Genomic DNA, 25,815 nt, shown 5'->3' with positions numbered 1-25,815 from the left:
AATCTCCCATTGCCTTTCAACAGCCTGGATCGGAGAAAGCATGGGGTCCTACTGAAACGCAAATCCAATCGACTACAAAACGTCTTTATGTCAATACATATGCCCGCTAAATATACGTTTCGGTTGCTGTGCTTTGTAGTTACGATTATTCCGTGATATAAATGTCCACCGTTCGAGATCTGTCTGATGAAAGTCCTTTCGAAACCGTGTAACAGGCCGGTATCGTGAAGTTTAAAGTCAGCATGACTCATAATGAGTAACACGTTACGAGGTAAAGTCTGGGCTTCTGTGACACAAGCGTTCAAACAGCCGATGGCTCTCATAAGACGAATGATAACAAAGCTGCTCCATCGAGTGTTGATGAGCTCGCTGCCGTCACCGAAGATGATGATGACCGGTCAAACCACAGCCGACTGGACCAGAAGCAAAATGGTACGTCAGTTAGTCAGGCTTCACTTGGCCTTAACATGTTATGACAAACAGTTTAACCCGTGTTCCCTAAAAATACACACTAAAGTTTGTGGAAATAGTACCTGTTTGGTAAATACTGTTTATTCGTTACTTTTCCAATAAGGCTGTTCGTCAAAGCCATTATTAGTTCTTACAGTAGTGAGTTTTCATTTGGTCAAAACTCCAGTCATGAAAAGTTTTATTTATATATTTGTCAGTCGCTTTCCCGGTAGTGACGAGCATTTTCAGTGACGTGATATTGTTTCTAAATACTACGTTAACCAACTGGTATAGTAGAAGCAACGTTTTTAGCTGTTTAACACAACCTGTATGCGAAGCTATAAAGTGGCCATTCTGAAGAGAGCTTACATGTGACAAGTAAAAGAAAAAAAAAAAGGAATTGGCTAATGAACTAGGGCTGAGAATAACTGTCAGAGGTACTAGTGTCTTTTAATTATGTACCTAAACCTATGACTGAATCACGTTGTGTTTCAGGTTGTGGGGCTGGGAAACCCTGGCATGAATGGCTCTCGACATAGTGTTGGGATGGCTGCGCTCGCAGCGTTGGCTGAACGTTTGGGAGTTACAGACAGCTGGAGATCTGACCGGCAGGTTTCAGGGGAAGTCATTGTGACACAGCTTCAAGATATCAAGCTGATTCTCCTTCGACCCAAGCTGCTCATGAATGTGAATGGTGTGAGTGTGGCAAAAGCAGGTGAGATGTATATTCTGCAATGATACTGTAATGTTTTTCCATTGCAATCCTGTGAAATCTAAATTAATTTCTTAATATTTCCAGCCAGCAAATATTTAATTTCACCCGAACATATTCTCCTGATTCATGATGAGCTTGACAAACCACTTGGAAAGTTCGGTATTAAACATGGTGGAAGTGCAAGGTGAGTAAAAACATTTGTATTGATAGATTTCTTTTCTTGTTTTTTATTTATATATATATATATATATATATATATATATATATATATATATATATATATATATATATATATAATAGTTATAGTGACTGATCCATAGTTTCATCTTCTCAGGGGTCACAATGGTGTAAGGTCATGTGTGGACTGCCTTCAGACTGATGTGAGTCAGCAAATGTTTTCTAGTGCAACACACAAGGTGTAGTGATCTTCTGCATGGTTCAGTATAACAACACACGCTGATTGTGCCTGCAGGTGATGCAGCGGTTGCGTATTGGTATCGGCCGACCATCGGGAAAAACGCCGGTTGACCGCTATGTTTTGGGACGGTTTTCACAAGAGGAACAAAATGTTCTAGACCCCGTCCTGAAGCAGAGTGTTGACGTTCTGCTGACATGCATCACAGAATCCCAGTCCCAGACTTCTCCAGCAGAGGGAAGAAGAGCGTCACGCAGGAACAAAGCCAGGACTCTTTCACCTCCTCAGGACACCACAGAAGAGCAGAAACAGAGCTGACCTACACTTGAGATGTTTGATAACTGCGTTTCTTTTCTGAAGGAGTAGAGTTTTGTGATGCTGTGCTTAGATCCCCAGAAGAGGGAAGGACACTGTTTTTCATAAAAGACATTAAAATAAAATAGTAATTTTTGATAACTCTGTACTGAAAGCTTTGTTTGGTCTATGTCAGATTTTGAAGTTGAGCCTATTGGGAGGCAGCAGCTTGCAGTTTGTGGTATATTATACTAAACAAATATATATAACATTGACAAATTTGGGGGGAAATGCAGAAGATTCAATAAATTAGAAATACCAATGCAGTGTTTAAGCAAACATTTATAATGCTTGACAACAATTATAAGTAAATATCAGAAACTTGAACATGTGAGAAAAAAATGAGAGGTTACATCACATCATGTTACATTAAATATCAGTGTTTTTCAGAAGCGCCTGTTTAAAACCTGGACAAGACTGAGCTCACTATAATTATCATTTATTGAGTCATTTCATGTGATTTGGTGTGTTCATAAGTTCATACGTTTTTCTTATGATGTTCAAGATAGCTCTGTTACTTCACAAATGTGTGCTTGAATGAGAATGCACCAGAAATATGTTGTTAAATTAGCTTTTGTTCATCCTTTTTGGATCGAAGTTTAAATCTACAACAAAAAAAAAAAGGGGTTTAAAATAAATATGACGAAAATAAATATTTCAGATTCTAGGTAACAAGTAAATTATATAGTTGATCATGTGGCTCTTTATACAGACATCTAGATGATCTTCAGTTGAAGCTCAAGATGTTCTTTGGATCATCTCAAACCATGCCTGAGTTCATGTGGGTCAAGTGCTGTTGTCATCAAAGCAAAACAGGCAAATTTAATTACATTTTATCCACTCAAATAAATCGCTTATAACTTGCAATATGCTTTATGAAATTAGAAAAATTCTAAAAAGCGTTTTGCACCCCTTTATGTCATTATTATAAATATGTATAACACACATTTTGCTGTGGCCCAACAACATGAACAAATGTTTGGAAAGTATCACTTGTTTCGCTACTGAATTAATAATGGCAGAAAGAATTAATGAATCGTCAAAATGCTTTCAGTGCACAACCAAACATATATTATACATTGCTTAATGATTCAGTTTCATGTCCCAAAAAAAAAAAAAAAAAAAAAAAAAACGGGTTTAGCACAATTATTAAATTATTCACTTAACACCATAACATTAAAAAGAGAAAATGATCAAGTAATATTACGATGATCACTAATAATTTGTAATCTGAACAGATGTGGAGAGTCTGAATCAAAGCTGTGCCATACAAAGATTTCCATCAAAACTTCAAAGACAAAATCACTTGAAAGATTGTCAGCATTCCAGCTCCTCTGACAAATACGTTTTCCCTGAGCAGTCCTTTATAACGGATCATTCCTAGCTTCTCTGAATGGTCGGGATTTCTGGTCCACTCTCAGCTTGGACAATACCAAAGGTCAGAGGTTATTGGCACGGCTGGACACACAGCTCACACAAAAGGGCAAATTTATTCAGGGTAATGTTCTAAGCCTACTAGGGGGTCTTCCCCGTTTTACAAAAATATTTAAAGTAATACACAATGCCTTAACTAGATCTCAGTAACTGAAAGTCATTTTACACAATGGGGCATTTTCATGTAGCCTAGTGCTCAAGAAATGTTGCAAAACTCAGTTCAGAGCCTTCTTAAATGTGATCATTTAATTATTTTACAAACCTGTTTAGTAAATGTATTTTTTAAAAAAACATTGCTATAATATCACGTGATTTATTAATCACAGTTTTCGTCGGCCAAAAAGGTGGTCTGTTATTTTTGGCGCCTTTAACGCAGCTAATTGTTGTTTCAAAATCGTTTGCATCTCCAAATTGTTTGCCTGTTTAAATAAAAGCCTGATAAACCTATGTTTGGTTGTTGTTTTTTTGTAGTCGATATTTTAAGTTGTATAGCTACACAGAAACCAATTTTTAAAATGAAATCTAACTTCAAAAGGTCGGACAAATAATATCCCTGGTTAGATATGCTTTAAATGAAAACGTCGTGAATGAAATACGATGGTTTTTCATTTTTAGGCTCTATGCCGTCGATATTACGCCATTGATATTTACGTTTACAGCCTGTAAAAACACTTTAGTTATGAAGTGTCCGTGAACGCCTCCTTTGTGGTAAAGTACCAGGTAATCCCTTACACGAGTGGCTTTCGAGAAAAGGGAAACGTCATCGAGGACACAATGCGTAATGGCACCGTAGACACTGCTGGATTGTAATTGCGATGGGCAAAAAATAGAGTGTTGTTTCTTTAAGAGGTTGCTGGTCCCAGCGCAGCAGCTGCTGGTCACTACGCCGACCGAGACAGTGGATACTCATCCCCTTCTCGCCACAATGGCCATTTATCACTCACTGGTGTGTTATTCAAATCTCGTACCAAGCGACCACCGACCCCACTCTCGCCCTCGCCGTTTATTTAGAAAGCTGCGCAGTTGTCACGCGAGCCTCCGCGCATCCTTTAGCGAGAAAACGCTGCCAGTGTTTTTTTTTTTTGGCTCCTCATTTACAGCAGCCCTCCGGACGGCAGCGATAAAAGCCTAGCCTGTGTATAAATGCATCCTCGCTAACACGCATTGCGAGGGTCACGCGCGTCGTGCCTTGAACACGCCGGAGAACTTTATGTATTCTGCGCATTGAAGTTGGAGACTCGCGGCGCCGCGGAACCAGACCTCCGGAGGAATTTGACGCACATCACGATGTTTCTGGGGTTTTTTTTTTTTTTTTGGTCTTCCGTACTTGATCAGAAACATCTCACAGGTGCAGACATGGCGTGCCTTCTGAAGAAAGTGTCTGGTGATGGTGCAGCGCAACCTCCTAATGATCCGCGTCCACATCGACGGAGCAGCGCGTTCCTCGAGCGTTTCCGAGGGGAATCTTTTGCGAATTGCTATTGGTAATTTATCTATCACGCCGGAATGAATTAATTGATAACATTTCGCGATTAATGCGGCTATTCTCTGCCTTTTTACACCCGGTAAGACCTGACTTTATTTAGCCGCTGTTATTTCAGCCACCGAAAAAACAGCTCTGTGGAAACATGCTATTGTTTTTGTTAAAAGAACATACAGTCTTAAAGCGACATCCCAGCCTCAGATGGGATATCGAGCGTCAGTTTTTTTTGGCCCGTGCTATTCTAACATTTCTCTAGATAACGAAAAAAAAGTGGACCGAAAAATATCGCGATGTATTTATTTATTTTTTTTTACCGCCAAGGAATATGCGAAACACAGTGAAAGGACGCGCGCCTGAAATACGCGAAGAAATAACAATGTGCTTGAAGGCCTTTTCCCGCTGAAGAGCAGGGACGCGCGAGGACCCGAGCGCGCGGATCCCGTACAGTAAATATTCACACGCGGCCGTGCCGTTTATGGAAATACGAGCTCGAGCAGTTGATTGTCCAAACGCAATTCTTGTGAAACGTCAAGCGATCAGTCGAGAATTGTGCCTGGACATCTGTTGCTGGAGGCTCCCACGCGTCTCCAATCAGCGGCTCTCGCAGCGGCGGCTTTTATTCGCGTCGTTGTTTGCAAAACAACGGAGAGTTGCACGCGAGGTTGACGAAAACTCGAGTTTGTTTTAATTGCCATTGCGTTGCAATAAATAAAAAGGCTAGCCCGCGTTTGTCGGAGGCTGTTTTTCGTTGTCGTGTGGCGGTGATGTGTCGAATTGACAATAGAAATGGTTTAGCTTGGACGCTAAATGAATGGAATTTAAAAACGGCATAAAATAGGCGACGCGTATGGCACTGCTGTATGTTTTAATGTTATAGTAGCGGGCTATGTTTGATAGGTAGGCTACGTTTAGCCTGTACGTAATATAAAAGTAACCTAAAATTCAGCGCTACATTATCTGATATTTAATTTTTTTATTAGTTCATGTAATACATATTTCTCACAAAAAATGATTTTGCACCGTGTAGCTTGTTCATATGAAGGTTTGCCTGGTGCATCGGAACGAAAAACGTTCATCAGCTCATTTGTTGATCAGCTAAATCGCGTAAATTCGTTTTCGCGATACATTCGTTTCCACGACCGGACGATTTTGTCAGATTTCTTCTCGGTGTACGGAGGTGTCTGCCACAGACTTTAGGACAACAAAGAAACGGCGTGTTAATCCAATGGGATTAAACAAGATTAGTTTTACACACAGGTCAGATCTTTTGATCTTTTAAAATCAGCACGAGCTGAGCATTAAACGAACGCGTCGCTGTCATCCGCCTTTCTGTGGGTTTTTTTTTTTCACTTTCCGTGTGTGATTGAACGCTGCTCAACCGCAGAAACGCGTTTTGGGGAAAAGCGAAATCGTAGTAAATCTCTGAAATAAAATGGGAAATTTTTTAAGGATCATTTATACCGCTTTCTTGGATTTTAACAAAAATAAAACACAGATTTTTACGATAAAGACGGCATACATATCGTAGCAATATTTCCTTGTTTACTGTAAGACATAAAAAAAATGCCATTACAATAACAAAAAAATAATAATATTAAAATAATTTACCAAAACGGTTTAAATGGAAAAAAATAAAAATAGACGTTCTGTTCATCTGTCATAATTTAGAAAGAAATAAACATAAGCTTTTTTTTATATTATTACTATTATTTTCCTTTAGTAACGAATTTCTTTCAGTGCACATGCGTTTATTTCAGGCTTTATATTGAAACTGAAACAGTTTCTCTGCCAAAATGATTTGAAAGTCATAAAGAGTTTCTTCATATCTGAATGGACCCCACTGACCTCAAAGACCCCCTGACTTACTCTTGCGTGAGCTCCAACGAGCTGATATATGCTGTGTTGGTGAAAAACGTGCGCTTATCACTATAACTACCTCACGTGGAAGCAAACGAGGCCATACATCATGTGGAGGGAAGACTTGACAGTGTCAGCGTCGGAGTCTCGGTCGGAGGATTATCAATCATTTCATGCTCGCAAAGGAGGACAGATTCTGGACAGACATGTTCTTATAGATCCTCCAGAGGCCCATGTCCCCCACTGACCACACGGAGGCCAAGGGCATCCCTGAACACCCCTCTCCCAGCATTCCCCCCTCCTCTGGCCCTTTGTTCACCTGTTGTCCTGGAGACTCCATCGCTGCGGTAACCACCCATTGTTTGAGTGAGAACAGAGATGAAGAGACACACGGCCCACAAGTAATCTCACAAGAGCATGATATGATGCAAAGATTGACTTTTGAAATCACGACGACGGAGAGCGAAATGTATCTGAGTATTTAACATCTTAAAAGCTGCAATCTGAAAAGTGAGTCGGGGGACCTGTTACCAAAATGTACACATACAGTGAAAAAAAAATCTGAATTTAATGACTACTTTAATAACCCTTTAAGCTGCAAACATTACTTTTGATGAGTTTTGACGACATAAATTTGATCATTACATTAATAAAAAAAATTTTTTTTTTGGCAAGGCTCTCTTTCAACAACCTTAATAAATTGTTCAAAAAATGTTTAAGAACTTTCTAATGTTGTTTGCGCAACAGAATGTTAGGTTTTTATTAATTGTTCGAGATTTATCGTGTCTAAACAATAGCATTTTAATGTTTGCTACATTATGAGACGTTTCTTAATGTGTTCACTTTACCAAGAAAAACAAACAACAGCAAAAAATGACATGCTGAACATGCAAAAATATTTTGTATTTAATTGGAGTTTGGATTTAATTTGGAATGATCAAAAAACGAATGAAACTAAAATTTAAATATTATTTTTTGCTTAATACCTCAAATAAAATGAATGATACATTTTATTTAATCATTTCACATCATGATTTAGTTATATTATAAAGACATCTATTAATAAAAAAATAACATTACTAAAAAATAATAATAATAATTATTAAAAAATAAACCTTTACAAACATCTTTAAAACTACAATCTGAATGATATAAAAATAATACTGAACAAAATATTTTTAAAACATAACTTTAGCTGGGATGCTTTGTGGATAGGACTGAATAAGGAAAATAAAATGTTTTTTTTTTTTTTTTTTTTTTTATAAATATCTTCCTTGTTCATTAATTGTACATAATAAATAAAAGACATTTAGCATGTGCTATATGCTAGCTATTTATTGGAATCGTAACAGATCAGATTAACTGGCTTGAGGACCTCCACTCAATTACTGGTAAGGGCTTAAATTGAAAAACACTAATTATCTTTGTTGGTTAAATGAATTTAACAAGAAGTTGTTGTAACTCAAACCACCGCGTTCAGTTTTTATTGCTGTTGAGAAAAAAACATTTGTTTTTAAGATGTGACTTTCTAATATTAAAACACTGCTTAATTAACAAGCGTATATCTCTAAAGCGCAAAACTCAAGCGAATAAGCCATGCGCGGCCAGAAAGAGGCAAAAGTTGGTTTAGCCAAGCGTCTCAGCTGAATGCACCTCAAAAGGCCTTCGCTCGGTGTGCTGATTGTTTTTCATCTCTGGGCCACACAAGGCCCGCCGCATCCTCCGTCCCACCCCTCAGCCGGCCGCTAACTCCAGCCTGACCCGGGCCGTGCAGATGAAAGCCTCATCAGCACTGTGGCTGGCCACATTTACAAGTGAAAGACGGCCAATAATGGGGTGGTTAGGGAGAAAATGAGGAGACAGAGGGGTGCTCACAGATGTTGAGGGGGGGCTGGGTGTATTGTAGCCGGGCCAGAGGGGACCGGTGGAGGGGGTGATGTTGTGCCTCTTTAGACCTGATTTAGGACAGAATGGAGAGGTGTCCGAATGAAGGGGCCAGTGGCCGGGGTGAGGGCAGCCGCTTTGGAGAGCGTGTGAACGAGAGCGCGGGGGTCAAGCTAAGAGCACAGGTTCGGGGGAGGGAGGAGGGTCGCTCTCTTTTTGTAACAGTCGAAAATCCTTCCTTTGACACCACCCAAGGTGAGGGCCTCGTCGCTACACTTCCTCTTGGTATACTGGATGGGACAGATGAAGTCATCAGAGTGGGTATTAGCGCTTTGTGCGCAGGTGAAACGGTAGGGAAAGCTTTAAGGGCTTATCCACTGAAATTCAGCGTGGTTTCAAAGGGTTTAACGTCCAGCTCACAGTCACGGTGTCCTCCTCGCCAGACCGGCAATGGACCAACTAACACCTGCTAGGGTTTCCCGCTGAGAAACATTTCACATCCTTTGGTAAGCGGAGGAAGACGGGCTGTCGGAGGGAGTCGGGGGGCTTTGTGTCGTTCTGCTCACGATCAACAGTTACGTGTTCACACAGTAAGAGACTTGGAACGGTCTTATTTAGGGTGGGACATACAGGACAAACTCCTGACGTTCAAAACATTACGTGATCATCTCGTTCATCTAAAAAAGCTAATCCTCGAGCTGAAGAATGAACTTTTTATTTTATTGTTGTTATTATAATTTTGCATCACTGTACATATTTTAAATGGTTAAAACTGTTATCAAAGATTGATATGGCTGGTCGATTAATAGAGAAGTGCATGAGGAAAATGGTTTAACCTCTAAAAAATATTTACATCAAGCTACATACTATTCTAATTGAATATGCAGATTAATTGCACAATGTAAACAACAAAGAATAACACTGCAAATGGATATGATTCAATTTTTATTCCATTTACAGTCTTAAATTATATGTATATATATGTATATATATATATATATATATATATATATATATATATATATATATATTTAAAACATTTCTTAAATTTGATGTGGTACCAATGTTACCTTAATTGACTGTTAATTTAATTCATAACGTGATGACTTTTTTGTAAAAAAAAAGAAAAATGTGTATACACACACACACACACACACAAGTTAAACGTGTAAAAGTTATATATGTATTTACATATTTATATGTGTGTGGGGCATCTGAAAATTTCTTGTAAATTTCTTTTTCACAGACCTTATACGTTTATATATGTTATATGTTTAAGTTTAGCTATTTTACTTTGATTACAATGAACAGACCTATGGAATGCCAGTGAAATTACTGAACCTATTTAATTTTAGATTAATAATAACAAATAACAAATGGCACTTAAGAGACTTTCGCATCTGAACTCCGGCTTACAGACATCCCTATTAATATTGTGAGATTGTACTGAAAAAGCAAAACAAAAACAGATTTATTCGGTGAATTATTCAAAAAACCAAAAGAAGGCTTATTATACAATATTTACATATGTAATATAACTTAAAAAAAAATACACCTGCAATTACAATGGTATTGTGCGAGACAAAAAAACACTTGCTTCAATTAGGCACTGCTGCCACCCTGTGGTCGGCAGGAGAAATACAGCACTGTTAAATGAATATCCCATGATGAAATAAATAAATCACTGAAGTTCAGAGTGCACTTGATTAACTGCACACTTAAACCGAGTGTGTCGTAGGTTGTTTCGGCGTTCTAGAGAACTGAGAAGAGCTCTCCGAATCGGTCCTTTTATTAGCTAGCAACAAGCTTAATCCACGCTTGATTAAAAACGGCCAAAGCAGAGCTAACCAGAGTTATTTACCGAATCTCGCTCATTGTTCATCTGAATTCATCCATATGGATGAAACAAACAAATAAGGGAATGTCCCCGGATGCAGGCGGCTTCATTCCGTAGCTCCACGGCCAAGGGCTCCGTGCTCAATAGCTCAAGAGTCGCTGTTAACATCCTTAAGAGATTTCGCTTAAGAGTTGAGCCTCAGAGGAAAAAGTTCACTTTAGCTGGGACTAATTTGCAGCCGGTGCTGGAGAAGTATTGGCTTTCGGTCGGCGTGTAAGTCATGGCGCCCCCTACGGACGCCGCCACATCGTCCCGCTGACACTCGCCGCGCTGACAGAGCTCCCGCTGGGCACAGCGCTCCACGTGCCGCCGCAGCAAGGGGAGGAAAGGCACAAAACGAGTGATAAGCTTTTCTGTAATTATTCTGGAGTGGTAGAACCCACCTGGGAAACAAAGTTCACCCACAGATTAGATTGACTTAGAGGGAAATTGCGCAACACATAGTAAGCACTAAGATCAGCAGCTCCCATTAAAATGATTAAATTGAAGATCCGTGACACTCACTTTTCTTGTTATTGTACACCGCATCAGCAATACCGTCCTCCAGCTCTTTAGGGAGCATGTCCTCTCGATCTCTACCCGCCTGACGGCTCTCCAGAGCTGCTTTATTAATCACCTCTTGACCTACAGTACTGAATACAAACAAAAAACAGCAAAGGGATATAGCAAAGCTCATCTAAACGTGAAAATTCTGTCATCATTTACTCATCCTCTTGTTTTTAACCTGCATTGCTTCGGTTCATCTTTAAAAACACAAATAAAACATTTTTAACAAAACCTGAAAATGCTGAAATCTTGAGCAACCAAACCTTAATCCCAAAAAGTCAATATAAAAAAAGTCTATATGAATCAAATAGTTTCAAACAAATCCTAAAACGACCTTTTTGGATCCTACCCAGACTTTCAAAGGATGGACAGAAATCTCGAAGGTTTCTTTCAAAATATTTACTGAAGACATGATGAGAGCATTTTATTCGCAATACATAAATGCAAAAAATATTTGGGCCGAAACGTTACACTGCACTGAAGGACAGAAGCCCATCCGTAACATAACATTAGACCCATCCATAACATCCCATTAATCAGTCATTCGGACTTACCTGATAAATATATAAATGGCTTTGCGGTAGTTCGTCTGGAATAGAACATGAAAGGGACCTAGATGCGGTTCTAAGACATCGATCACATCAGGCGGCATTTTCTCCATCTCATCAAAGATGAAGATAGAGCGAGCGCAAGCCGTGAGGTTTCTCTCGACCCAGCGTTTTAGATCTGACTGCGCGCAAAACATAAAACAAGTCCATGAACAATAAATAAAAACTGTTCTCATCCAGGAACTAATTATTACAGTGCTCCCGATCTGAGTTAATATCCGTACATACTTACATACCCTGTACTGCTGAACCCTGTCAGCTGAAGGAAAGTGTAAGGTGGGAATGAACTGATGGATGTATGGACTGCCCATAGCTGTACCGTAGATGTGTCTTCCTATCATAGAGCTGACCAGACTTTTTCCAGTGCCAGATGCTCCATGGAAAGACAGCACTAGTGGTCTGTCAGGGTTTTCATTCTGTAAAAAATTGACCACTGCTTCCGAGACAATATCCTGAGCCATATGTTGACCATAAAGGTTTTTATAAAGGTCCCACTCTAAACCTGTGAAAACACAGGCACAGTTTGCCGTTACACACACACACACATATATATATATACACACACACACACACAGACACATTTATAAACATTTATCTATCTCTCTCTCTATATATATATATATATATATATATAGTCCTGTCCTGTAGTGCGACATAGCAAAAATGAAAAAATAAACAGAAAAATGTATCTTCATTCTTACAATAGCATGACAGCGGTTTATCTTAAATGTTAGATATTTTTTTGTCACACCATAGGACCCATTGATATAACTACTCAAATATGTAATTCATAATGTTTATATTTTATTGTAAAACATGCAGTCACGCCTCTCTAGTGTTATCATTTGCCAGCTAAATTGTGTGCACTTGAAATGCAGTGTGTCATAAAATATTATTCATAAGCAGAAGACATGAAATAAGTCACAAAAGGACGGTCTCGAATGCATTTTAGCATTTACTGTAGTCAAAAAATCGATCTGTATAAACGTACAAAGCTGCAGACATACACCGAAATATGTAGCATTTCGTTTGTTTACAGTCAGCTGTCATCTATCATTTATGGTAAAGTTAAATCTGTCGTAGGTGGTACAAAGAGCTGTAGATTGTCCGTGGTTTATATTGAAAGAAATCCTTTGGTTTCATCTGGTGAAGCTGTAAGCCCCACAGAGTACTAGAGAAGCTAACGCTAGCTGTCTACATGCTGAAGACACAGCTGTTCATATCTCACACGCCTTACCTTTTATGTCTGGTTTGTAGTCACAGTCGCAGCTGTCAGATATGGAACAAAAAATAGACTTCATTTCAAAAGCGGTACCAAAGGGCGTACAATAAATTAAAAGAAGTATAAATAACATTGTAGCTATAGCCTCGGAGCACCGCTCCAAGACGAGTTAGCTGGCGGAAGCAGAACCGCTACAACGCCACAGACGCTAGAGGGCAACAAACTGATTCCCGCGAATCGGTTCCTTCGAGCGGAAGGGACAAGTCACTGAATCTTTTACGTCGTGACGCAATTGCGTAAATCCGCGATCCCCAAATTAAAACAAAAATAAATTAAAAAGAAAAAAGTTTTCTTTTCAAGCACGTTTTATAATCGTAACACCCAGATAATTTACAATACATATTTACAAACTATATTTGCATCTCTTTGCAGAATTATGTACGTTTTAATAAAACGCTATCATACAGTCGTATAGCAGAGGTGATAAATCAAGTGATAAACATATTTCCAGTATGTAAGACTATTTCTCTAACATTTAAGTAACCTTTTCAGAGCATAAGTAGGCAAGCGCCTGTGTTCGACTCATTATGAATAGAACATGAAAAGGAACAAAAAAATGTGTCCTGTGATTATAATCATCTTAAAAGTCCTTATACAACAACTGGGCCTATGCATAGGCCATGACGAGTGTAAATGATTCTGAATCAATGATTAAATAAATTACACACAAGAGATTCATTTGACCCAAGATTTACTTGACTATGATGTGGCCACGGGTATCAAAGTACATAGGCTACACTACAATTTCAAATCTGTAAATGCTTGGCAATAAATCAGATAAACAAACATTTCACTTGGAAACAGTAACTTAAATGGAAGAAAACCAAAGAATAAATTAGCTTAGAATTTACTTTTAAATGATGTAAGTAGCCTATGAAATAGTAGAGTTAAATATATAAACGTAAAATCTCCATAAAGTGTACCAACGAGTAAATATTACTCATTATCTGGTCATTATTGATTATAAGAACCAATAACAGTGCAATTAAACACATACTTCAGAATTCAAAGTTAACAATATTATCATAGTTATTTTGTTATGAAAATAAAACTTTGGGTATGAATTTTATGTACACTATGAAAAATAAAAACACATTATATGAAACAAAAATAGCATTGAAAATCAAATAAGTTAAGATTGAAAGATATATTGAGTTTATATACAGTATAAACCTACAGAAAAAAAACAATGAAACTAAATGAATTCATAAAACCATTCCAACACAGTCTCACGACCAGTTCATACATATATTAGTTGGAAAATCTGTGGCTAATTCGTACAAATTTGTATGACTTGTACGATTTTGCACAATTTGTCTAAAACCTCAGTGACAGGTAGGTTTAGGGGCAGTCACTCGTACAAATTCATACGAATTGTCAACTCGTGAAATTTGTAAGATTTAACAAAAAACTTGTACAAGTGAGGTCGCACGAATTAGCCATCTCGTAAAATATGTACAAATTGGCAGTGAGATGGTTTTTCTTAAAATAGCATGTGACTAGCAGTCATCCTTTCAGTCATTTTGTTGAGTCGGAAAGCTCAAGCCTGTTGGACAGAGCTGTCAGCACTTCATCAAACTTTGAATAACGTTCATCTTTATTTCTTTCCACACCACGGCTTCCCCACAGGAGACGCATCTGAAACTCTGTGAGGAAGACCTCCCAGACATCTGCTTCCTCCTGAAATCCTACAAATAAAAAATCTGAAATTGGTAACATAAAATACACCTCACCTAAATCTTTTTTTACTGTGTGCTACTTGAATTAAATTGCATGCACATTTTCAGCTTATATTTTTATACCTTGAATTTAAAGTGAAAATAAATAAGTGAGCTTAATAAATGCAAGCATTTGTTGTTGTTTTGAAAATGCAGATATCCTAAATAGATTCTGTACCCATTATAAATGGTTTATGTTATAAAGCCATTACCCTGCAGTTTGTTCTCTGCGTTTGCACTGAAGATCCTCCCGTTGCACGCGATTGTACGTGCAGAATCCAGATGGCCCAGGACCATGGCCACTCCAGTGTCTGCACTTTCCCATGACTCCTCAAGAGCCACGACATTTCTTTCAAGAAGAGACAGCAGAGGGAGCACATGGGGAAAAGTTGTCTCTGTGGGTCTACTTATCTCTGAAAGACAGTTGAAGAGAATTTAGAATGATAAGCAAAGATCTTTAAAGCCACTTTGTTTGAACGAATACCTTCTCCGTCGTTCATCATCCTCATTGAGGGTCTCAGGGTTTTCTCATAAAGGACAGCACTTTCTGTGTACTTCTGACGCAAAACTGTCCATGTCTCATCCAAGCGAGCAATCTAAAAATGCATTCATTAGAAGATTATAAACACCAGACCGGATTTACTATTAGCATTTTTATTTACTCTTATGAAAAATTGTTCTCGTGAAACATTTATGTTTTCATCAGTTTCTCGAACCTGTGGCAATTCAAGGCACTTCATAACTGTGGCAAAGCCAAACAAATTGCCCAAGCTGCTCTTGAGGTCAGAGGCCAGGCAGATGACTCTATGCAGCAGAGTGGCTCTTTCTTCAGCGCTACCCGTGCAGCCCAGCAGCTGAACAGCCAGCATTATGGACATGGTGTGGAACCTGAGGGGCAAGAAAGAGTCTTCTGGTGTCATTTAAGTAGTCATCTCACAAAACAGGAATTTATTGAGCAAAATGGGGAGTACCAACCTTTCCAGCAGATCTTGACGGAGGTGATGTCCATGTGGGAGAGTAAGAAGCTCCAATCCTGAACTCACCCCCATCCCTCTCATCGTATCATCAGATGTATCCAGGATTCGAGCAACCTGCAGAGGGAAGATAGTAGCTGTGTTATTCAAATGCTCAAATGTCTTATTTGTCATATATATTTCACTTGAAAATCGAGACGTAATCGAATGTAATAATAATAATCTTTCACAATATGACAACATATTTTGTGAATATTTATCAACATGACTATAAACGCAGTGACAAATTACGAAATATTAAAATGTTTAATATTTGACTGTACAATAAAACTATTTTAGTTTTTAAGAAAAGCACTAAAAGCTTAATTATAAGCTGTACATGTGTAAATTAGTTGTTTCATAGCCATTCCAGCTATTTCGGTTTTATTCCGATTAACTGTGAGTCCCTAAGAAATGCTAGTTATTTGAACGCATGAAAATGAATATAATCTCAACACATTTATACTTATGCATTTAAACTTACCATGCAGTCAGCTTTGGTGATATGCATTGCCATTGTTTTTATATCAACTTCAAACAGAACATCCTTCACTTTTTTCAGTATCTTGGTCTCCAAAGGTTTATTTTCTGGGGGCATCAGCGGTGACTCATACACACTAGGTCTGAAACAGGAAACTGTGTCCATTGTGAAAGGCACTAAATAATCCTCCTCGTACTCCTCTCTGCAATCCAAAGTCTGCATTTCATGTCTCACAAAGGGAAGATTTGTAGCGACAGGGTCAACTTGAGAAATTGCTGGGTCATTTTGGTTTGCTTCTCTGTTGTTTTGATGGGAATATGTCATGGAGGACAGAAGATGTACTGTTGGTTCCAAATATATGAGAGTGTTTTCAGGGGGAGATGAACAAAGCCCTATTTCACTGGACTTTTGAAGAACAGGTGATGAAGGAACTATTACGAACTTCCTGTTTTCAGAAGGGCTTTGTCGCCGCCTGGCTACTGGAGACAAAAGAAGATGCATAGTCACAATGCCGTTCTCATGCTTTCTGGTTTTACTAGATTTGGTGGGAAATGAATCTTACATGTGCTCATTATCACAGGAGAAGTTGACACTACAACGCGCTGCTCTACGGTACCTTCAAAACTCCTCACAACATCCCTGTGGAACACAGTACAGGACAATCAATTATCAAACCCAGAAACCAATCATTTACAGGATGAGAACATTTTTTTTTATTAGACGGAAGCCTTTTAATGCTCCTAGAGGCATAAAATATACAGTCAAAATTGTGGAATATTATTACAATTTAAAAACAGTTTTCTGTTTGAGTCAGCAGCCATTATTTCAGTCTACAGCGTCACACGATCCTCCAGAAATCATTTAAAAATACTGATTCTAATATTCTCATTTATTATCGGTTTCAATTATTAATAGTGTTTCTTTTAATTTTCAATGTTTTTGCTGATTCAAATTTTTGTGGAAACTTTAGGATTCTTTGAGGAATGAACAGTAGTTTGCAATAAATTTTCTTAACAATTTCTATCATAAAACTCACCTCTGAGGTCTTATCAGCTCAATTTCCAAAGCCTCTGTCACAGTTATGCTTTCCCTTTTCTTTTGGCTTCCCTTCTGTTTGGTAGGTGAGTTTACTGGGCTGTTTTCCACACTTGGAAGCCCAAACATGGTTTCTAAATATCTTAGTGGAAGTGTCCTGTTAACGGCTGAGTAAATGTAGGCACCACTCTGCTTTGTCAGAGGCCTTTTATTTTCAACATAGAAACGAACCAATGCTGGCAGAGAATCAAATGTTTCCTCCTCCAGAAAGTACTGCGCGTGGGCATATGTCTCATAAGACCTGAGCAGAACTTTGTGGATGAGGAAATGAAGCGCTTTCTGGTTCCAGCAGCAGGTTAAGACATAGTCTCCAATGCTAGTGAGGGAGTCACGGACGATAAAATCCCCATCCAGCTGCACAAGAGACTCAGAAACCTGTAAAAAGCCATTATTAAGTCATATGTACATACATTTCCATTAATTTTAAGATGGGAAAACACTAGTCAAACCAAGAACATGTAAATATTTGAGGATTGATTATTAAACTCTTCGAAATAGTGGTTCTTTATTGTTATTTATCGTTCACTGAACAGCCTTTAACATCCGTGGAAGTTTTCCATTCCACTAACATTTTCACAATTAAAATAATTATCTATTTCTTTAGAACACTATATATAACAGACCTTATATATAAGAACCGCTACCCAAAAGATTATTTTGAATAAACCAAAAACTGTTGTTGAATGGCACGGCTAGGAAAACATACTTCTGGAAGCTTAATTTCTGAACGTGTACATAAAAATATTTATAAACTCACCTCCCAAGGTATGCGACCATGGTACCAGCCATGACTTGATAAGTTACAGCTGTTTAATTTCAACTCTAGTTCCAGCTCTTGCTTCAATTTGTCTGATGGGGAATTCGGTTGATGCGTCTCTTTAGAAAACTGTAGGAAGTAAAGCAATGATGAGCAATCATAACAACATAGAAATCATGAGACACTTCCTATGAATCACATCTAGATTGCAGTTTTGAGCTGTTAAGGTAGCATCATCGTGTTTAATTCTTAATAGGGCAAAATATATCACTGCTGTAATATATGCTAACAGCAACACAGGGAACAACTAAGCGACCATTATCCAGTCCTCTCCTATCCATTTTTTATGTTCATCTAGAGCAATAAAACGGATTAAGTTGCGCTTAAATGATGGGAAAATGTCCTGCATGTTAAGTAACTATTGTGCAGCAAGACGAACGACAGTAATAGTGTAAATACTGTCTTTGTTCTACATGCAACAACAACTACCAGTGCAGAACATTTCTATTGAAATGTGAGCCCATTTTCAGTTGCTCTAAAATAAACAGCAACATTTGGCACAGTCGGTTGCCTACAGTAACCCTGTTTGTCCTCAACCATTCTGAAGTCATGGGCAGCAGTCCAGGCCCTTTTGTGTCACACACCCTAATTCAATTAGAGTTTAATAGCGAAGCTCTCAGATGCCTTTGTGTCCAACATTTTGTGTCACCAGCAAAACAAAATAACCTTTATAATGCAGCAATCTTTTTATTTCTTTATAGTTCATCTAAAAATGTCAGACAGTCACTTATTCAGCTGCATGTCTTCCAAATATGTATGACTTTCTGTCATCTGCAAATCGCAAAAAGAGGTATTTTGTAAAATGTTGATAACTAAATAGTTAAGTCTAATTCCCTTAAGACCTCTACTGTGTGGGCAAATATATATCATGGAAGTCAAAAGGAATGGTTTTGAATTTAAATGATGACAGAAATGTCCTTTTTGTGTAAACTATCCCTTTGTAGTAAAGAGCTATATGACTGAAAGTTTCCTCAATTAAGTCTCCCCTTATTGTTACAAAGTCAACCTGAAACTTAACTTGAAGTTAATATATTACAAATATCATACGATAGCCTACCTTTACATAAACACCACTGTTTTCCATGAGACCTGAATGCCTGTAAATGCAGAAATGTGATAAAGTTAGACCGGTGTGGTAATCAATGTCAAAATATGGTAATGACATATGAGTTGTGTGTTTCTGAGCGGAAAGACTTATTCATAAGCATAACTTCACATAGGGTAACTACGAAGTGACAGGCAGGTGGCTCCAAAGCAGGAAACTGTCAGCGGAAAAACACAAGCTGCTCTTTCCCATGACCACCGTATCCTCTGTGTATTAGGGGATGCATTCACACAGCTCAGTACATTCTCTGCTGGACCACAGGCACATCTGACAACACCCAGTTCCAGCCTGCTGTGTCCACTTCCAAACACAAAGCCTCCATGCCAGACAGCCTGAATATCTTAGAGATTACAACACCAGTTCCCTCTCTCGGTTTCACAATCAGATATTTAACGTTCTGTACTGAACATAGCCTTGTGGGTTGGAAAAAAAAACAAACTAAACCCTAAAAACAAACCGTTACACACATTCCTCAACGTACACTCATGAAATCTGAATGTCTTAATGAGCGATCTGTTGGTTTCCAGTATAAATATATAAAAAGTAGCATAGCAGTATAAATGATGAAATGAACATTTTTTTTATATGTTTTAAGCACAAATGACAATAATGTACCACCATTTTGTTTTCATACAAAAGTAAGAGGTGTTGAAAAAAAAAACAACAAAAAAAAAACACTTATTAAGAAAATGTCTTTTCAGTACATCAAAACATATAGCACAAGAGGACACTTCACTTAAACTGATGTTTGCGTTATAAATCAGACGTCCCCTAAACAACCTTTTAACAACCATTAAATATCTTCCAATCAGAAAAGGATTATCAGAAAGTAATTCTCTTCTCCAAAACACTTCCCAGGCACTTCACTTGTCCTCAAAACCCTCCATCCGCCAAAACAACACGCCGTGTGACAGAATGAGGATGAGCGCGCTTTGTTTGGCTGTTTTTCCCTCAACGAAAACATAAAGAAAGAGAGATACAAAAAATGCTGCAGTATCAAAAAGTGTATGGCGTAAACATTACAGTGCGCTTCAACGCACAGTAGAGCAGGATATCATACAGACGTCCTTTAAAATTACTTCTACTCATTTTAACAACCGTAAAAATAACCTCCTACCGGAAAGGGATTCTCACCAAAGTCATTCTCTTCTATGAAACCCTCGGCAGAAGCGACAGGCGATGTGACAGGACGAGGACGAGCGCCTAGTGTCTGTGTGATCCGCTCTCTCTGAAGTCTACCCGAACCCCAGTGGACCCGTCGGAATGTCAGACTCAGGGAGCTGAGCGCGAAAACACTTTTCCAAACAGCAGTTACATAATGAGCAGACTCCCCTCCCCGAACCTCTCTAGTCCTCTCAGGCATCCACCATCTATCGCTATAAACACTAAAGTTTACCGGACAATGTAACTTCGCCGTGACGTGTGACGGTTTACCCGTACGGGGAATGCTCTCAGTAGGACCTTAAAGGTCGACTTTTAAAGTAATTTTGCTATGTCTGACCTCGGCGATCAGTGCGGAGCTCATTGTTGTAGAATCTCACTCTCAGTCCGTGTTTTGAAGTTGTCCCGCGAGGCTCGCGAGGCGGTCGTCATCGCGGTCATGCGTGCGCTTCACGCGCAGCTCGTCCCGCAGCGCCTCTATTATTCGTTGCTACAATGTTGCAGTGTCTCATAACGACGTCGTTTTGTCCTGCATCTTTCTCACCCCTCCCCTACAACTTGGCATCTTCATCATACTCGCAAAATGCCTGTTATTGTACGCCAAAAGCGTTTGTTTTGACAGTCCAACCGAGGCTCGCAGATGCCCGTGCTCTCATTCAGATCATTGTATTATTCCCCGTGCCGGTCTCCGAGTGGCTCGACTTGCAGATAAAGCAGAGAGTAATTTTTTTTTACTTTAAAAAATTGTATTAAGCATTTAAAATGGCTAAACAACTAAACAAAGCACACTCTATAAGGCTAACACTGTTATAAACCTTATATGAAAATGTCACCCGCGCCAATAAAGCCTATACCTGGAGACTCTTTAAGAATATACAAACTTTAACATATGAATTGCTCATGACTTTGTAAATAAAAATGGGACAGTTTAGGAAATTGCAACAGAGTAATGCAAACTCTGAGAAATATTTTAGGATGTGAACATGAACGATAACAACGAGTCAGTCTTTTTCATAATACATGCAGTTTTTAAACTGGTTCTTCATGTATCTTTATAATAACATCCGCTAACTGAAAACTATAAATCTTAAAGTTTACAATAAAGTCAAAATAAAGTTACAATATATATCTAAGCTCGAACTAACGCGTGTAAAGCAAACACGGACCTTATATTCAACATTAGAGAAGTGTGTGGAATTAGCAAATGACAGGATAAAGCTCAAGTTTCAGTCAAAAATGAAAGCGAAACGGTGGTTTAAACTCTTTGGATAATATTTTCCACTATTTTTTGGTTTGGAAAGAAGACGTGTGAAAAAGCACAACGCGCTCTCTCGCGCATGTCTGCGCGCGGCGCCTGAACTCAGACATCCATGGCAACAAGAAACAATTGCGTTTGAAAGTTTGTACTTGCGCCGTTTCGTTTAAAGTTGGCCATACGCAAAAGTTCAATGCCCCCTAAAAAGAATGGAAAAGGGACCGGAGATAAATCAGTTAAAAAGGAAAGTATGAATCCTGAGCAGAAAAAAGACGAAGATTTGACGGAGAGTGACAAAAACTTTTATCGGGCTCAAATACGCGATTTGGAGGAGCGACTGGAAAGGTGAGCGTCTCTTGCAAGTTACTACGACCTTATTTTACGCGATTGTTTCTTATGTTACATCATTAAGACGTTTATATAAGAAAATTAAAAACAAAAGCAGCCTATAAATATTCATGTAGCCTAGTAAGTGATGAGAACGTGCAGCAAACACTCACCTGATGCTGATTCGACAACTCGATTGAAGTTTCAGTCGACTATTTTTACATTAAAACATTGGCCACGAGATTGTAAAACATCAACAGAATTTAGCTCACAATGTTTACTGTGAGTTTGGGTCATTCATGCAGCTCGTCTCTGTGCCTTTGAGGAAACTAAAATGAAATAGACTTTGGATTATAATCTACTGTTAATAATTAACCAGACGGCATATTTCAACAAATGTGTCATATCCTCAACAGGAAGCACTTGCCTCATACACGTTATTAAGAACTGTGACCTTGTCTTTTGACTGCAGGTACCAGCATAAATGCGATGAACTGGAGGTTCAGGAAAAGGATTTATACTCTAAGATCAATAATGTGGAGAAAGAGAAGAAAGACATAGTCCTCTACCTAAAACGCACACTGGCTCAAAAAGAAGATGAACTGATTGATCTGACCGAGACGCTATCAAAACAGCAGCAAGCTCAGGAGGCTGAGAGAGAGTCTTTTGAGTCACAGCTGAGCCTGCTTAGACACGAACTTCAGGAAAACAAGGAAAGGTTCACGTCTGAGAACATGGCACTTGGTACAGGAGTCACTTATTCATATAATAAAAATTAATGAGGTATTAACCCTGGACCACAGAGCCATTCATAAGGGTCAAATTTTAGAATATTCGGCCAAGATACAACTATCTGAAAATCTGAAATCTGAAAAATAAGTAAATAAATAAAACATAAAGTTTAAAGTTAAATAAAGACTTTAAAGTTGCAATGCATATTACTACAAAAATACATTTTGATGTATTTATGGTAGAAAACTTGTAATAAAATGTATAATTTTGACCCTTACAATGTTTTTTTGGCTGTTGCTACAAATATACCTGTGCTACTTATGACTGTTTTTGTGGTCCAAGGTCCCATATAAGTGTCCAGAATTAATAAAAGCACCTTATAACCTAAAATTTGTTGACCTTTTTGTGTTCAGCTGGTAAACTGGCATCTTTAGAGGAGTTTTCTATGCAGAGAGAGAAGCTTATGGCTGAACGCAGGTGTTTGGAAGAGCAGCTTCAAAAGCAAGAAGAAGAACATCAAGCGCAAATCTACAATCTGGAGAAAAAAGCTGTACTGGACAATGACAGGTGGGCACTCAATGTTCAGTGATCATAGGAAGTGCATTTTAAGAGAAATAAGACTGGATCAATAACGACCGCTTTTCATGAATATTGTGCATTATTTGAAGTCTGAAGCCGTCGGTGCTAAACATTAGAAATTAAATGGTGACTGTTTGACATTCATCTTTTATTTTCAGTTAAATATCACAAAATATCACTTAATTATAAATTATATAAATAATAAATGTTATTGTTTAAAAAAAATACAAATCTTGATTTTAAAATAACATTAATAATATTAATAAATGCTTTAGAAGAATTTTTCATTGTTAGTTTATGCTAATTAACGATAACAGATGGAAACAGTGTGTTACCAATATTAATTATTGACCTTTTTTTTCTTATACAGGCTAAAGAAAGAAATGCTGCAACATGTTGCTGCTGTAGCAGCTGAATTTCGTCGGGTTTCAGATCAGAAGATGCCCGAGACAACAAAGAGAGCCATGCAAGAAAACCTGTCTGTGACAGCGCAACTTCAGCAGCTCTCAGACAAGACCAAGGAGCTGCTGAAGGAGAACAACGATCTGCGAGCGAGAGAAAAGCAACTCAAAATAGAGAACGCCATCAACGAACCGCTGCTACATGAGATAACCAAGAAAAGCGTTGCTAATCAAAAGGTTGCCTGTTTATGTGTCTATACTTTCATGCATTTTTAGCTCGTTCTTTTTTGCTGTTTGAAAACACGTGCATTTTTAGAGCGAAGAAATAAGCATGATTTTTCTCAAGGTAGTCCATCAGCTGGCAGAAAAGTGCGAGCAGATGCAGTCTGAAGTGGAGAAGTGTACCAAACTTAAAGCGGAGCACCGAGAGCTGCTTGACAGTCACTCTGCGATATGCACAGAGCTCGATGCTCTCAGGTTGGGCTCCTGAAGTCGCTCATAAGTAAAATAATGCATACTACTTTCAGTGTGTTTTAATAGTATCACCGCCACTTACAGAAAGAAACATGCAACAGTTACAGAAGTTCTAAACCAAACAAAAGCTGAAACCAAGACACAGAGAAAAGAGCTTGAGGAGGAAAGGCTGCAAGGACAACAGCTGAAAAAAGTTCTTGAGGAAGCAGCAGCAGCTTTAAAAGAGGCCCTGAGGGTACGAGTGAACATAAACAGGTCACTTATCATTTGCTGTTACAGCCAGGCAAATAAACACTAGTCCTGCTCTGGTTCGGTTACAGGAGGTCCCTAAAGAGGAGGACTCACTTCTGAAGGTTACTGTCAGACGAAATCAGATGATGCAGAAACTGCTGGCTGTGTTGGATAGAGCTGCAGATTTAGGAAACGGTCTAGCGCTTGCTGAATTCACGCCGGAGGTGACTGGCAGGCATGATCTCAAAAAAGCCTGTGACATTAAAAGGTACACGTTTATTTTCAGTGTCATGGATTGAATTGGGCGTGCAGCATAATGCCGCTCTAAGACAGGCTAATATAATTCTATCATTTTGGCTTGCTTGCTTTTAACTCCAGACCAAGCGAACGTCTGCGGAAATCTGCTTCACAGCTTTCTCACTTCAAAACCGGGGATCTGGGATTGGTCCCTCGCCAAACGCACACTACATCATCAAAGACAGGAAGCCTGTCTAAGAGTGCTTTTACCTATGCGCTTAAGTAAGTATATAGGTTATGGCACACGGACACCACACGAAGCATGCAATCATTGATATAACGTGGAATATCAATGCAGATGATGAATTTTGATGAAGCAACTTTCTTCTCTTCTAGGAAACAATCAGGTGATAAATGACCGACCTTCTCATTGTCGTACTTGTGACAAGGCAGCTATGTTGATGTAGACCTGTGCCATTTCAATCTACATTGTGTTATGTCCATGTATTGTCACTAGGTGGCGTTGCCGTATCATTATGGACAGATACGTGAACTGAAAAAAAAGAGAAAAAAAATAAATGTTTCCCATTCTTCGTTCACTAAGTTGTTGAATATCAAACGCTAAAATGTTTCATTTTATACTAGAGTTATCATGGGGCAAGCATATGAGATTCTGCTTTTATACTACCTACTTAAATGTTAATAGTAATAATAATTGTTTGAAAGATTAGCTGGGTTAATACGGTCCTGTCACCCCTTGCTGGTAGGAGATGGTGTAAATATCCGAGCACGTTCAGGGGTGAACGATAAAAGACATCCCATTTCTCTTTTTGGGTCGCTGGGTGTTTATTTGAAGAAAAGCTTAGTAAAGGTCCGCAGTCCACGGTGCTGGGTAGTAACAGATAATAAGATTTAAATAATTAAGTACATGTAAATAGCTTCAATCACATTTTAATATACGTGTAATTAGTCCACAGTTAAGTACATGATTATTTATTGTTAACACAATAGCGATAGATGATTCAGAATTCGAAAAGTTCCTTTCGAAAGTTGACCTACACTCGGAAATTCTTCCGGTTCTGGGAACTTTACACAAAGACCAGTCGTCAGTCAAGACTGCTTATTATAGTTGGATTATATATTATTAATTATTTAATAAATATGGAAAGCCAGTTTTCTGACGTCACATGGTCATAAGCGTTATAAAAGTCTTGAAGATTTATGTTTTTTGCAGCACACTGCTCGGGAATAAAATGTCGGTCAG

At 38.5% G+C, this 25,815-nt stretch overlaps 4 protein-coding genes across 10 annotated transcripts; 2 read left to right on the top strand and 2 right to left on the bottom strand.

Moving 5' to 3' along the window:
- ptrh1 (peptidyl-tRNA hydrolase 1 homolog) lies at positions 1–2,923 on the top strand. Its single transcript, XM_043238273.1, has 5 exons — positions 1–432; positions 946–1,165; positions 1,250–1,349; positions 1,500–1,545; positions 1,638–2,923. Exons 1-5 carry the CDS (start codon positions 253–255, stop codon positions 1,896–1,898), a joined length of 807 nt encoding a protein of 268 aa, XP_043094208.1. The 5' UTR covers positions 1–252; the 3' UTR covers positions 1,899–2,923.
- A 6,727-nt stretch (positions 2,924–9,650) lies between these two features.
- tor2a (torsin family 2, member A) lies at positions 9,651–13,073 on the bottom strand. The gene is made up of 5 exons (XM_043238767.1): positions 12,881–13,073; positions 11,880–12,145; positions 11,590–11,765; positions 10,994–11,121; positions 9,651–10,872 (listed from the first exon to the last, which is right to left on the bottom strand). Exons 1-5 carry the CDS (start codon positions 12,996–12,998, stop codon positions 10,628–10,630), a joined length of 933 nt encoding a protein of 310 aa, XP_043094702.1. The 5' UTR covers positions 12,999–13,073; the 3' UTR covers positions 9,651–10,627.
- Positions 13,074–13,599: 526 nt separating this feature from the next.
- sh2d3cb (SH2 domain containing 3Cb) lies at positions 13,600–22,227 on the bottom strand. 7 transcript variants are annotated; one of them, XM_043238764.1, is made up of 12 exons: positions 22,071–22,227; positions 20,656–21,016; positions 19,107–19,146; positions 17,990–18,118; positions 17,174–17,607; positions 16,700–16,776; positions 16,141–16,616; positions 15,619–15,734; positions 15,360–15,531; positions 15,128–15,239; positions 14,856–15,056; positions 13,600–14,613 (listed from the first exon to the last, which is right to left on the bottom strand). In XM_043238764.1, exons 3-12 carry the CDS (start codon positions 19,131–19,133, stop codon positions 14,444–14,446), a joined length of 1,914 nt encoding a protein of 637 aa, XP_043094699.1. In that variant the 5' UTR covers positions 19,134–19,146; positions 20,656–21,016; positions 22,071–22,227; the 3' UTR covers positions 13,600–14,443. The 7 variants fall into 7 exon arrangements, with proteins under 7 accessions (XP_043094699.1, XP_043094698.1, XP_043094697.1 ...); XM_043238763.1 differs by lacking the exon at positions 20,656–21,016; XM_043238762.1 differs by lacking the exons at positions 20,656–21,016; positions 22,071–22,227 and adding an exon at positions 20,289–20,426.
- Positions 21,029–25,706, top strand: cfap157 (cilia and flagella associated protein 157). The gene is made up of 9 exons (XM_043238766.1): positions 21,029–21,915; positions 22,370–22,641; positions 23,043–23,196; positions 23,579–23,846; positions 23,956–24,086; positions 24,168–24,318; positions 24,404–24,582; positions 24,693–24,833; positions 24,948–25,706. The coding sequence occupies exons 1-9, from the start codon at positions 21,764–21,766 to the stop codon at positions 24,967–24,969; spliced, it is 1,470 nt and encodes a 489-aa protein (XP_043094701.1). The 5' UTR covers positions 21,029–21,763; the 3' UTR covers positions 24,970–25,706.
- The last annotated feature ends 109 nt before the right edge of the window (positions 25,707–25,815 follow it).

This window comes from Puntigrus tetrazona, chromosome 5, assembly GCF_018831695.1.
Source record: "Puntigrus tetrazona isolate hp1 chromosome 5, ASM1883169v1, whole genome shotgun sequence".
NCBI classification, from domain to species: domain Eukaryota; kingdom Metazoa; phylum Chordata; class Actinopteri; order Cypriniformes; family Cyprinidae; genus Puntigrus; species Puntigrus tetrazona.
This window is presented reverse-complemented; position numbering and strand designations above follow the sequence as displayed.

What these genes read in the sequence shown, in the direction of transcription:
- cfap157 (XM_043238766.1), top strand. Translation starts at nt 21,764, where the DNA reads ATGCCCCCTAAAAAGAATGGAAAAGGGACCGGAGATAAATCAGTTAAA. An exon ending in TTGGAGGAGCGACTGGAAAG is followed by an intron (nt 21,916 to 22,369) that starts GTGAGCGTCTCT and finishes TTTTGACTGCAG; the next exon opens with GTACCAGCATAAATGCGATG. An exon ending in AAAGCCTGTGACATTAAAAG is followed by an intron (nt 24,583 to 24,692) that starts GTACACGTTTAT and finishes TTTTAACTCCAG; the next exon opens with ACCAAGCGAACGTCTGCGGA.
- ptrh1 (XM_043238273.1), top strand. Translation starts at nt 253, where the DNA reads ATGAGTAACACGTTACGAGGTAAAGTCTGGGCTTCTGTGACACAAGCG. An exon ending in ACTGGACCAGAAGCAAAATG is followed by an intron (nt 433 to 945) that starts GTACGTCAGTTA and finishes GTTGTGTTTCAG; the next exon opens with GTTGTGGGGCTGGGAAACCC. An exon ending in TGGACTGCCTTCAGACTGAT is followed by an intron (nt 1,546 to 1,637) that starts GTGAGTCAGCAA and finishes TTGTGCCTGCAG; the next exon opens with GTGATGCAGCGGTTGCGTAT.
- tor2a (XM_043238767.1), bottom strand. Translation starts at nt 12,998, where the DNA reads ATGTTATTTATACTTCTTTTAATTTATTGTACGCCCTTTGGTACCGCT. An exon ending in GCCATTTATATATTTATCAG is followed by an intron (nt 11,122 to 11,589) that starts GTAAGTCCGAAT and finishes GTTTGTATTCAG; the next exon opens with TACTGTAGGTCAAGAGGTGA. An exon ending in GGTGTACAATAACAAGAAAA is followed by an intron (nt 10,873 to 10,993) that starts GTGAGTGTCACG and finishes TTTGTTTCCCAG; the next exon opens with GTGGGTTCTACCACTCCAGA.
- sh2d3cb (XM_043238758.1), bottom strand. Translation starts at nt 20,517, where the DNA reads ATGCCTGAGAGGACTAGAGAGGTTCGGGGAGGGGAGTCTGCTCATTAT. An exon ending in TCACCAAAGCTGACTGCATG is followed by an intron (nt 15,735 to 16,140) that starts GTAAGTTTAAAT and finishes TTCCCTCTGCAG; the next exon opens with GTTGCTCGAATCCTGGATAC. An exon ending in GATGATGAACGACGGAGAAG is followed by an intron (nt 15,057 to 15,127) that starts GTATTCGTTCAA and finishes ACTGTCTTTCAG; the next exon opens with AGATAAGTAGACCCACAGAG.